The following is a 12,984-nucleotide window of genomic DNA, read 5'->3' as shown; positions in this document are numbered from 1 at the left end:
CTTCCCGTTTTATTATTGTATGCTATTTTTTGGCAGGGTGCATTTAAATTCTTCATCATAATACTGCTCTCATATTCCTCCCACACATGTCTGTCATTCGCACAGTGTCATTATGAGTGGCAGTGCAGAACATTTCGAGACAACGCTAACTTTGCTGCTAGCTAAACTGGCTGCTGCTCAAGACGTAGCCTCTGTTGCAGCTGTATACACTGAGAAAAGAGAAGGTGATAATAAAGTGGAGTGTTGTTTGGGATGTTGGAAAGAATTTGTGCTGCATTTTGTACTTGCTACTACTAGAACCTGAAATTATTATAAATATAGCACTTGCGTCGCTTCATGTCATTAAAAAATGTAGACTGTATATGTAAACGGATGTAGATAACCTTCCAGTTTCAAACAGGAAGTGATTATGTGCACAGTTCCGGCTCCAATTCTCTTTCTATTGAAAAACTGCTGCTGTCAGACTCGTCGTTTTGGTCTTAAAATGTTCGTATTAACCCGCTCTACGTGATCCTGGCATTGTTATTTTCGCTATTGTGTCTGTAAATCAAGATATGAACATGAATAACAGACAAATCAGGCGGCTTCATTCCCCGAGGTCGCTCCCAGTAGTGTTAGCAACTGGTGTGATTGACAGTGTTGCTAAGTGCCCACTGACTGCCAAACCAACAGTGCGGGCAGGAAGGGACGTTACCTTCAACAACCTCACTCCGGATTGGCTCTTTGGTTGCTGCACTGCCTGGCCAAAAAAAAAGTTGTCACCAAAAAATAAAAGGTCACACACTCTAATATTTGGTTGTTTCACCTTTAGCTTTGATTACGGCACACGTTCGCTGAGGCTTCTACAATGTCACAAGATTTATTTCCATCCAGTGTTGCATTAATTTTTCAGTCCAGAGCTTGGGTCTTAGTCAGTCATCGCTTTTGTGTGATTTTTCGCCATTATAAGAGAACTAGTTATCATTTTCTTTACCTTTTTAAATTTTAAATGGAACTAAAAGTGTATTTAGTTGAGCTCGCTATGTCAGTGGGTGAGATTTTCAGAATAAGACAACAGGACAAAAACGCTATTTCCACCAAGATGTTGCATTGATGCTGGTCGAGTCTGACGCTGCACAAAGCTTCTCCAGCACATCCCAAAGATTCTCAATGGGGTTAAGGTCTGGACTCTGTGGTGGACAATCCATGTGTGAAAATGACGTCTCATGCTCCTGATCCACTCTGTCACAATTTGAGCCCGATGAATCCTGGCATCATCTTGGAATATGCCCGTGTCATCAGGGAAGAAAAAATCCATTGATGGAATAACCTGGTCATTCAGTATATTCAGGTGTCAGCTGACCTCATTCTGCTGAACCTCGACCGGACCAGCAGCAGAAACTCCAACATGCTTAGTTAAATCCAGGTGACGACTTTTTTATTTTGGCCTCGCAGTGTGTGATACTCACGGTCGGAATTCCAAATATGAAACTCGGCTCCAAATTCGCTGCGAGCCTCTATGAGCTTCATTTGACTGGAGCCAAACGCTGTGGGTGACGTCACACTCACTTGGTCCATGTTACAAACTTAATTCTGAAAATATTGGGACAAAAATATGTCAAGTAAAATGTATTGTACAAGAAAATGACACCACGAGGCAAAGAAACAGTTCAGATCTGTGGACGTTCACACTGATAATAACTAAATAACTTAAGTTTAATGCCATGCTGTGGAACATTCCAAGCTAATCCACTCACACTGTAGACCTGCAGGTGTGTTACTCCACCATAATGTTGTTTAGAGGTGAGATGTGGCAGCGTGTGATCTGCTTTGTGTGATTGTCTCTATTGTTTGTCAAAATGCGGAGGTTGTTTTAAGCCCGTGTGCCTCCTCTGTGGACACATCTCTATACGTGACCCCTCTATATTTCATTTCTATTTTATCTGGACACATGAAAGACATATGTCACGTCGGACACGCCGCATCTGGGACCTGACTCCGCACTGACCTTCAGCTCTGCGGCTTTTTATAGTTGTAACAAATGTATGCCTCCTCTGCTATCTCAATCTGTTTTGGCCTGTCCTCTAGATTCACCGCATGCCCTTTCATTAGTTTTCTATTTCTGTGTCTCTCACGGTTGTCACTGTCTATAACATGTGTTCTGCATTGTCCGACTATACCAAGTTGGAACAGAAGGCTGATTAACATTTCAGATGCAAACATTCTGATTCGGCCTGACTGTGTGCGATTGTGGTTCGCGAGCGTAGTTGTAAATGTGTCATAGCTGACCAACAAGGCCAGCCCTGTCACTCATCTTTATAGAAGCATCTGTTTTTCCATCTGATCAGCGAAAAACACCATTTATGCTCTCGTCCGATAGACTGTGATTATAAATTCTAATGTATGGTTTGACCTGCAAAGTGTTCACAGAGTTACATTAGCAAAAGGTGACTGCTAACGATGATATTAAACAAGTGGATATTTTTACACTACTCCTGGTATTGCTATGTTGTATTTTTAAACAAAACTATTTTTCTTAGACTTAAAGGTCGTATACAGTGGTCCCTCGTTTATCGCTCTAAAAATAACCCGCTATAAACGAAATCCGCTACGTATCAGCTTTATTTTTTACAATTATTTTCTTCGTTTTTTGCTGTAAAACCCCTCACCACACACTTTATACACTTTTCTCACACAGGCGTTAATGTTTTCTCATATTTCTCTCTCGTTTAAACTCTCTCAAAGTTCAAACCTTCGTCGGCGTCTTTGTCGGTGCAGAACGTTTCATCGACATTGTGGGTTTTGTCGGGGAGGAAACAAATTGCAAACGTACAGCACTTCAGAGTCACACTGCGATCCAACGTTTATGTAAATTTGTCTGAACACATTCTGTACTGGACAGGAGACACGGCACGGAGGAGACTGATGGACAATGGTCTACAGTCCAACAGCCAATCAGGACGCACAACACAATGCACGTTCATACGCTGTTAAAAAAAAAGCATGTGAAATTGCGCTAAAAAAAATCTGCGACACCGTGAAAGATGAACCGTTATATAATCCGGGACAGCTATATTATGGAAAATTGTTATAATACTGTTACCTCATCACAAACAGACCTGGAGTTGTGTTTTGTTTCATTCACACATGTTTGATTAACACTTTATTATTAGTCTGTTACATCTCCAAAGCTCAAAATGCTCTGTTCCACCTTGTGACTTCATGAAGTGGTAGTTTTCAAGCTCTCTTTTACCTTTAGTTTAGCAGAGTTTGGCAATTCCAGCGCTGAAATCATCCAAATGATTCTAGTGAAGATGTGTGGAGTTTCAAAACACAGTGGAGCACTTCCTGTATTACCACACGATGACATCATAAGGTGGAACAGAGTGTTTGCAGGGTTTATGCCTTAAAACATGTCTAAATGAAACAAAAAAAACACAACTCCAGGTCTGTTTGTGATGAGGAAACAACATTATAACATAGATCAGAAAACAGCGCAATATGGGCCCTTTAAAAACACATTATGCTTTACAGGGTTACTTGAAAATGCAGCACAAGCCAATAAAAACAGCTATAGCATAAAAAGGAGAATCAATGTGAAATGTGAGCACAAATTGGGAATACAAGAAGTGATATTTAAAGAGGTGGAGCTGGTTTGCATCATACAGAAGCAAATTGATCCACGTTTTGAATGCATTTCATTGATAAAACATCGAGAAGAACAGCTACGAGGACACAGGGCTAAGACTACAACACGCTCAGACCTTAAGACGTAGATTTTAAGTGTTTTTATACCTTTTCTGTTGTAGTAATAGATGCTTTTTTGCAGGTGTGCTGTGGAACTTGTCGTCATGCGATGCTCTGAAGATGCCAATCATTCAAGACGCCCTGGCCGTATTGACCAACAGCGTTATAATCCCCCACTCGAACTGGGACTCCTCCCCCAATCACCACGAGGACCGCAAGCTCCACCTCCACACGTCCCAGGTCCTCCGCAATGCAACGGGCTGCCTCAGGTAAACATGCAAAAGTCATTTATAACTTATCTGCTGATGCTAACCAAGATATATTTGTCTATAAGGATAAAATCTTTACCCAGAGCGTGGCGAGTCTGTTTGTTATGCCTTAGCGATACAATATACAACGTTATTGATCATGTCATGCTGTTGATTTTCTGCTGGGAAACATTAGCGTAGCAATATGCATAACTTTGCATGCTCTATTGAGTTGCAAAATTTGTGTATTTCGCAAGGTTTGTGTGTAAGGTTCTAGACAGAGATGGAGCGAATACAGATAAAACCTATAAGTGAAATTACCTTTGCAACAACAGTAAGTAAACATTTAATGCATACTATAATATTAATAGTTTATTTATCTCAGTCAAATTAAATGTATTTCTGATATGAGCTCTTGGGGGAAAAAACATTCGAATTCATAGCTATTCTTGGGTTTCTGACAAACAATTTCCTCCTGTTTTGAAGGACTTTGTGAGGAACTTTTCCCATTTAGATATAATATTTTGGTTTGAGTTGCTTAATTGCTACGACCACAGAGGAAGGTCGCCGTCGCTTCAAACCCATGAATGTAAAAGCTACAGGTTGTTTTTTTTTTTACAAAACACAACACATAACATACATTAATTCATGCTCAAGTATAAGGAATAGTTAATGATAATGACAATATGCTTAAAATAACACAATACCGATCTCAATATTTTAATTTTTTACTTTTCACGTGTCTTAATCCCCGCAGCCTTACACGCCGCCGAGGGATCCTGCCTAATTATATATGCGCACTTTCGCTATGAACAATATAGCGCCTTGTTGTTTCTCCCTCTCTCCCTTTTCTCAACTCCGGGTGGTATCCATAGCAACAACTCCTCCAGTCGTGCAGGTCCTTTGGGCGTCGAGACTTTCTAGTTGGTGCATTGCTGGTGCATAAGATGTGTTCACAGTTGTTAAAGTCAGACTTGATGGAGTAACAGCTGTGTAGACTGTGTTAGATCCGCTGCTAAAGAAGTCGTTGTTAATCGGAGGATGGTAAGAAATGTGTTAAAAAAAAAAAAAAGTATGCAAATATTACACATCACAGCTGCCCTGGGGTAGATTAGCTGTACTGTGACTTCCAATCTGCGCCATTACAGCCTCCAGTCGCTCAGTCAAGCAAAAAAAAGTGGTTTGCCCAAGGACGTGATCATAGTATGCGGTGGATGGAGCAGGGTTTGAACCAACAACCTCTGGACTAACGGCTAAATATAAATAGAACCAAATTTTATTCAAATTTTTTTAATCATTAGGTGTAGTTCAGGTTCATTTGATTTTTACACAAAGCCCTATACTCATTAAATGTTAGACAGTAAGTTTGATTTTTGGTTTTATATACTTGCAACTGCTTGTCTCTGTGGAATTGTTTTTGCTTTGCTATGGTGTCGTTTGACTATCTTTAAGTTGAGAGCGCGTACGCAGAAATCGAGAGCGCGTACGCAGAAATCGAGAGCAAGTACGCAGAAATCGAGAGCGCGTACGCAGAAATCGAGAGCAAGTACGCAGAAATCGAGAGCGCGTACGCAGAAATCGAGAGCAAGTACGCAGAAATCGAGAGCGCGTACGCAGAAATCGAGAGCAAGTACGCAGAAATCGAGAGCAAGTACGCAGAAATCGAGAGCAAGTACGCAGAAATCGAGAGCAAGTACGCAGAAATCGAGAGCAAGTACGCAGAAATCGAGAGCGCGTACGCAGAAATCGAGAGCGCGTACGCAGAAATAAGAGCTGCCTTTATTAGTCCCACAGTGGGGAAATTCCAGTATTGCACCGCACAGTTAAAGAACAGAAGGAAAATGGTACGTGCAATAAAACAAGATAATAGATAAATAGTTTAAAATAATTTTAAAAATATACTTAACTAAAACTAAACTAAAAATAGACTCTAATATAACATCTTCGTTGAGGGCGCCTACACAGAAATCGAGGACGTGTAGACAGAAATCGAGAACACGTACACAAAAATCAAGAGCGTGTACACAGAATTTGAGGGCGCGCAGACAGAAATCAAGAGCGCGTACGCAGAAATCGAGGGCGTGTATACAGAAATTGTCCACTCTCTTTCTGCCTGCGCTCACTTTTTTTCTTTTTCTCTCTTCAACTGAAATACATCATCAAAACAAGACTTAGATTTAGAGAGATTGAGAATGGATCTCTCCTTCACTGTGTTTCTCCTTGAGGTTTCTCTTTTTTGTATTTTGCATTTTTGTATTTTTTGTCAGAAATGTTCAACTGTATGGCACCTTATTTCTTTACATTATTGACCTTTATTCCACCCTCCCTGAAAAGAGCTCCGTTTAAGGAGCTCTTTTGAGGGAGTCTTAACCGCAGATTGTTGTATATGTTTTTTAGTGGTAGTGGTTGCAGATAGTTGCTTTACTTACTGTGGGCGGCGTCCCCTCTCCACCAATCTGACCTGTAACTTGGCCTGGTCACGTCTCCTGCTTCTGTCCCCATGGAAATGCATACATTAAGGCCAAACTGTTAGTCTTACTTAATATCAGCCTGTCCAGGGACTACAGCTGGAAATTAGTATTTTTGCTATAACCTGGCACCAAACATCTTTCCTTTTTTTTTTTTTTTAAGGTCAATGTAATGTCGTACACTGTCGCTATCCAAATAAAAGCATACCAGACCGTACAGTGGAACATTACAGACAAAACTCTCAAGGCTCTGGCGTCTGGGTGAAAAAAGTCTAAAGGCTAAACTCAGATAAAGCTTGATTTCTGTTAGAAATAATGATCAGACTGGACTGACGTACGTATTTATGGACTGATATTAACCACACGCATTTTTGTCAAGCTGGATCTCACATAAACAAACTAGACTTTTACAATTTTTGTCTGAGATGTGGAAATTATTGCTCTTTTAACAGCTCAAGCTAAGGTTAAACGGCTAACGCTAGCAACTTTACACTTATTTAAGAGCGTTTTATTCATAATTAGGACCAACAGTGCGATAAACCAGCGCTTCCATCATCTTCATTCAGTCGTGTTGTGTCCAGTGAAAGACCTGTCTCTGTTTACTGTTATTTTTCCATCTTTCGCAATGTATTGTGGTCTATATTGACCGATGTAGTGACCACCGATGGACAGTGTTTTTCAAGGTGCATTGTGGAAAATTCGGACTGCACCACTTTCCAACTCCTGGGTCAGTCGGACAGCACTAAAAATGGCATAACGCTTAAGTAGTCGGGAATAGCGTGGACGTTCAGCCACAGCCAAAGCAATAACATCTCCATTTATTGATTTATTTGACAGGGAAACAAGCAGATAATGGAAAGTTACACCTTTAAAGATCATGTTTATGCTTTAATTTACTCATTTGCACTTCTACAGTAGACCATAATAACAGAAAACACACATATATGTCGCTGTACCGCGTTCATACACTGACATTACGGAGTGTGGATGGTCAGCGGCTCCTTGTGCACTTGGTCATCTCTCTTTCAATCAACCACCAACTGTCTCTTGATTAAAAGTCCCTTCTCCCTCCCGTCTTCAATTACTACCCTGTGTCGTTTAATGTCTTTCACTGCCCGTCTGAAGATGCCACTTAGGCTCTGGGTTCAATCATGTAATTCAGCCGTGTGGTTTCGTCGAGACTTGCGCGCTCCGAGGGCTCGAATAGGTGGACCTGTCACAATAACACATTTGGAAGTAAATACTGACGATAAACGAGAAACCATAAAGCAGAAATACCCCCCAAAATGTGTTTTAAATGTACAATATTGTTTAAAATATGAACTGCGATAAATAGTTAAGTAGTTAGTTTGTCATAGAAGTTCGTAATCCATCATAATACTGAAAAATAACGAAAAAAGTCCAATTAATCCCCCCCATGAGAAATATTGACTCCCAGAAATGATTGTTCCATCTGTCATATATTGAACAATAACTGGATAAAGTAAATATTGTGGCAGACCTACGAATGGGCCAGTCGTAACGCTACTTTAGTTTACATTTGTTTTAAAAAGAAACATAAAGCATGAGTTGGAATAGTTAATATGAACATTTATGGTTTGTTCTGTACCACCTGCTTGTCTCCACGGAGGTGTTATTTCGTTTTCTACTCTGGACTGTCCCGCACTACAGCATTAAAGAAGATCTACTGTGCTTACATCTGCTATATAACTATAATCTATGACACTCGCTGAATCCTAGAGCCATCACCCATCACCCATTAGGAAAATACACTGCCTGGACGAAAAAAAAAGGTCACACACTCTAATATTTGGTTGTTCCGCCTTTAGCTTTCCTGTGGCGTTGTTTCGATTTCGCTTCTGCAACGTCACAAGATTTATTTCCATCCAATGTTGCATTAATTTCTCACCCAGATGTTGCATTGATGCTGGTCGAGTCTGACGCTGCAGCTTCTCCAGCACATCCCAAAGATTCTCAATGGGGTTAAGGTCTGGACTCTGTGGTGGACAATCCATGTGTGAAAATGATGTCTCATGCTCCTGATCCACTCTGTCACAATTTGAGCCCGATGAATCCTGGCATTGTCATCTTGGAATATGGCCGTGTCATCAGGGAAGAAAAAAAACATTGATGGAATAACCTGGTCATTCAGTTTATTCAGGTGTCAGCTGACCTCATTCTGCTGAACCTAGACCGGACCAACTGCAGCAACAACAACATATTTGCTTAGTTAAATCCAGGTGGCGAATTTATTTTTTTTGGCTGGGCAGTGTAGCTATCATCTTTGACACTTGCTGAATCAAAATGTCGTCTTGAAAATAAGCGATTAACATGCACAAATTACTCCCGATACAACTTCAGGTGAGTAAATGGTGAAAAGAAACAACTATAACACGGTTAAAAGCTCTAAAAAGTTGATTTTGCAGAGTAGATTTGCTTTAAACATACATATTTCCACGGAGACGATCATGTGACACCATCAGGCCAAGTTGTAAGTCAGATCACAGAAAGATTGCGCGTTTTTCTAGGTATTCTTAGCAATAAAAACACCTGTAAAATTGAACAAATGCGCAAGCGATGAATCGGTTTAATGCCAAACCGTGGACCAATCCCGGCTTGTCTCCATCTCCATGGAGACAAGCAAGTGGCTTTTTAATAATCTGCTGCGTCAACAGACTTTTTAGGGCACGGGGCTCTTGAGAGAAGGATTTAATAGCATTCAAAGTAACCAAGCTGTATTCTGCCTCTTTCCATATCCTCGTTTGGTTTGAACTAGTCCAAGTCGTGTTTTTTTTTTTATGATGTTACCTCTCTGGTGTTTCAACGTTTGTGTCAAGTTTTTGTGATTCACTGAGTGGTTTATAGGACTTTAGTGAGAGTGTGTGTCTCCCCTCAATATGTGTGGCAAGACAAATGATGCTGTCAATGCAGTGCTCCACGCGGCAAAGCTAAAGATCCTGCTGCAGAAGTGAAGCTGGGAGAGCCGAAAAGTTAGAAAAAGATTAGAGGAGTTGGAGATGGTGAACAATGGGCCTCGACGACTAACGAGATCTCAGCACTGAGTCAAAGAGTAATGAAGGTGTCTGGGCTTGTCTATAGTCTGATCTTTCTGTCTTATTTTTGTTTTTTGGGGGGGGGGATACAGGGACTCGGGTCGGTAGTTACACGAGGTTAGAAATATTACAAAATACGCAAACATCATTAAAAATCTGCAACGTTTAGGCTGAATCATAGACTGTATTTGTAAATGGACGTAGCTAACCTGCTAGTGCCGTGTTCCAAATAGGAAGTGAGCATGGGCGCGCTTCCAGCTCCATCGACTCTGGCTCCGAGTCGCTTTATATTGAAAAATTGTCACCCCTCGCTCTGTAACTGCTGCTGTGAGCTGTGTCATTTTGGTTTTAAAATGTTCATATTAACCCGCTTTACATCATCCTGGGTTTTTATTTCACTTTTGTGTCCGTAAATCAAGATATGAACATGAATAACGGAATAATCAGGCTCCTTCTTTCCCCGAGGTCGCTCGTGCTAATGTTAGCAACAGGTTAGCTTCATCAGCCTCGCTCCTGATTGGCTCTTTGGTTGCTATGATACTCGGAGTCGGAATTACAAATATGGAACTCGACTCCAAATTCGCCGCTATAACTGCTAGCCTCGATTAGCTTCATTTGGCTGGAGCCGACGTCACACGCTCTTAGTCCACTTCTTTATACAGTTTGGGGTTTGAATTCAGCTATTTTAAGATGAAATTGTTTTGTAATGGAAGATTTGAAAGTAATTAAGTAATTGAAAACTACAAAAATATGTTGAACACTTGTCTAAACCAGGACAAGACCAACTACAACATTAAACAGCAGTAACCAAACCAGGACTTACTCAGACAAGAATGTGCCCACTAAAATGAATTCATTGTTTAATATATAAAGTTGAATTAAGAAGTATTATACAGTGACCAATGATCTTTACTTGATTTGGATAAGTTAGTTACCTGAGGTGGGTTTTCAGCTTAGTTAAACGCACCTCTTCTCCCTGGCATTTAATACTAGCTACACAGGATATCACGACGTTTTAATGTTCTTTTCTTTTGTATCGTGTTATCTGTATTAGGCCTGTCACAGTAATCACTACATCGACTTATCATTGAGTACGTGATAGCTGGATCAATATATTCGGAGCGCTATATTTATCACGTGTACAGATCCTTTGCAAAAGTGGACAGATTTTTGTTATTTTTGTTGTAACACGGAAAAAAATTAGCTGTTGAGGATTGAAAAAGTAACTTCGCTAATTATTAGTTCACTCTAGTATTTATTTCTTGCAGCCGTAGACCGTATATATAAATGGACATAGCTAACCTGCTAGCATTCCAAACAGGAAGTGAGCATGGGCGCACTTCCTGCTCCATCGACTCGAGAACTGTGGCCCCTCTCTGTGTAACTGCTGCTGTCAGACTCGTTATTTTGGTCTTAAAATGTTCGTATTGACCCGCCAAACCAGCGGTGCGAGCGGAAAGAGGCGAGATTGGCTCTTTGGTTGTGTGGCTCCAAATTGGCCGCTATAACCGCTAGTTTGACGAGCTTCATTTGACTGGAGCTGAACGCTGTGGGTGACATCGCACTCACTCAGTCCACTTCTTTATACAGTCTATGGTTACAGCTCATGTCTTTTAATGCTTTTGTATAATTAAATATTAGTTTACGAGCATAATCTTGCTTTTTTTGTTATTGTTTCAGTGGCAGAATGTACTGTAGTTTCAATATTATCGTTTATCGCAATATATCGCTCTTCAAAATGTGTTATCGTGACAGTTGTTGGGTTTGTTTTTTTACTTTTTGTGAAGCACTTTGGTCAACTGAAGATGTTTTAAATAAACTATATAAACGAACTTAAACTGAACTGATTTGAAAAGATTACACCAAGATTATGAATTGCTTTCCTGTTTTGCCACGATCAGCATTGCAAAAACTCTATTTATTTAAACCGTGTAGCGCATCCCTCTCCGTGGTTCTCACGCACCCTCGCCTCCTGCAGATTTGCACATTCCTGTTTGTGAATTATCTTTACCTTTTTGTCTCAAGTGTATTTCTTCTGAATCATTGCGTGGAATCTTGCCAATGGGGATTCACACTTAATAATGGGAATGAATCGGTGTCGAGGCATCAGGTGTTTTCATTCTGGCCTTGTAAATGTGCGGCTCCGGCTTTGTGATTGAGTGTCTACGTGTGGCCCTATATAAAATGTGGGCCAAGCAGCTAATGATGCTGAAGGACCCATATGTTGTCCAATGGGAATGCAGGCAATAAAGGCACCTTCTCCTCCGCACAAGCACGTCCGCACATATGTACCAGCTGCTGTGGAGTCACGCCGTCGACATTTGCTCCTTATACGGCATCAGAGGGCCAGCTGTCCGGATTCTAGTCATGTCAAGGCTCCCCACGTGTAGCATGGACGAGATTTAAAAGGCCCATATTTGACTCTTCTGGTGAAAACTACCGCTTCGTGACATCACAAGGTGGAACAGAGCATTTTGAGCTTAATAAAGTGTTACTCAAAACGTGTGAATGAAGCAAAACACAACTCCAGGTCTGTTTTTAGGAGGTAACAGCATTAGAACATGGTTTAAAGCTCACAAGATTAACTCTGCACAATATGGGACCTTTAAGTGATAATGTTGAACTGTCAGCACCAAATTTTCATAGTTTTTCAAATGAATGACGGCGTAACTTTAGAAAAATACTGATGAGTTTTGTGGTGTGCTAGAAGGTGAACCCCAAACGTCTTGCCAGTTACTTAAAAATATGCACTGCCTGACCAAAAAAAAAGGTCACACACTCTAATATTTGGTTGTTCTGCCTTTAGCTTTCCTGTGGCATTGTTTCGATTTCACTTCTGCAACGTCACAAGATTTATTTCCATCCAGTGTTGCGTTAATTTTTCACCAAGATGTTGCATTGATGCTGGTCGAGTCTGACGCTGCAGCTTCTCCAGCTCATCCCAAAGATTCTCAATGGGGTTAAGGTCTGGACTCTGTGGTGGACAATCCATGTGTGCAAATGACGTCTCATGCTCCTGATCCACTCTGTCACAATTTGAGCCCAATGAATCCTGGCATTGTCATCTTGGAATCTGCCCGTGCCATCAGGGAAGAAAAAATCCATTGATGGAATAACCTGGTCATTCAGTATATTCAGGTGTCAGCTGACCTCATTCTGCTGAACCTAGACCAGACCAACCGCAGCAACAACAACATATTTGCTTAGTTAGATCCAGGTGGCGACTTTATTTTTTTTGGCTGGGCAGTGTAGCTATCATCTTTGACACTTGCTGAATCAAAATGGCGTCTTGAAAATAAGCGATTAACATGCACAAATTACTCCCGATACAACTTCAGGTGAGTAAATGGTGAAAAGCAACAACTATAACATGGTTAAAAGCTCTAAAAAGTTGATTTTGCAGAGTAGATTTGCTTTAAACATACGTATTTCCGTTAACTTTTCTAGTGTGGGTCCATCAACTGTTTGTCTTCATGGAGATGTTTTTTT

At 40.7% G+C, this 12,984-nt stretch overlaps 1 protein-coding gene across 1 annotated transcript in view; it reads left to right on the top strand.

Moving 5' to 3' along the window:
* The window catches only part of ctnnd2a (catenin (cadherin-associated protein), delta 2a), a 385,529-nt gene that overhangs the window by 299,562 nt on the left and 72,983 nt on the right, over nucleotides 1–12,984 (top strand). Inside the window, exon 18 of the mRNA XM_033985946.2 lies at nucleotides 3,809–3,995. Coding sequence (XP_033841837.1) covers nucleotides 3,809–3,995 — 187 coding nt within the window. The remainder of the gene's footprint in view (nucleotides 1–3,808; nucleotides 3,996–12,984) is intronic.

The sequence above is a fragment of the Periophthalmus magnuspinnatus genome, chromosome 20 (genome assembly GCF_009829125.3).
Source record: "Periophthalmus magnuspinnatus isolate fPerMag1 chromosome 20, fPerMag1.2.pri, whole genome shotgun sequence".
NCBI classification, from domain to species: Eukaryota; Metazoa; Chordata; class Actinopteri; order Gobiiformes; family Gobiidae; genus Periophthalmus; species Periophthalmus magnuspinnatus.
The sequence above is the reverse complement of the archived record's forward strand: the minus strand, read 5'-3'. Positions and strand labels throughout refer to the sequence as shown.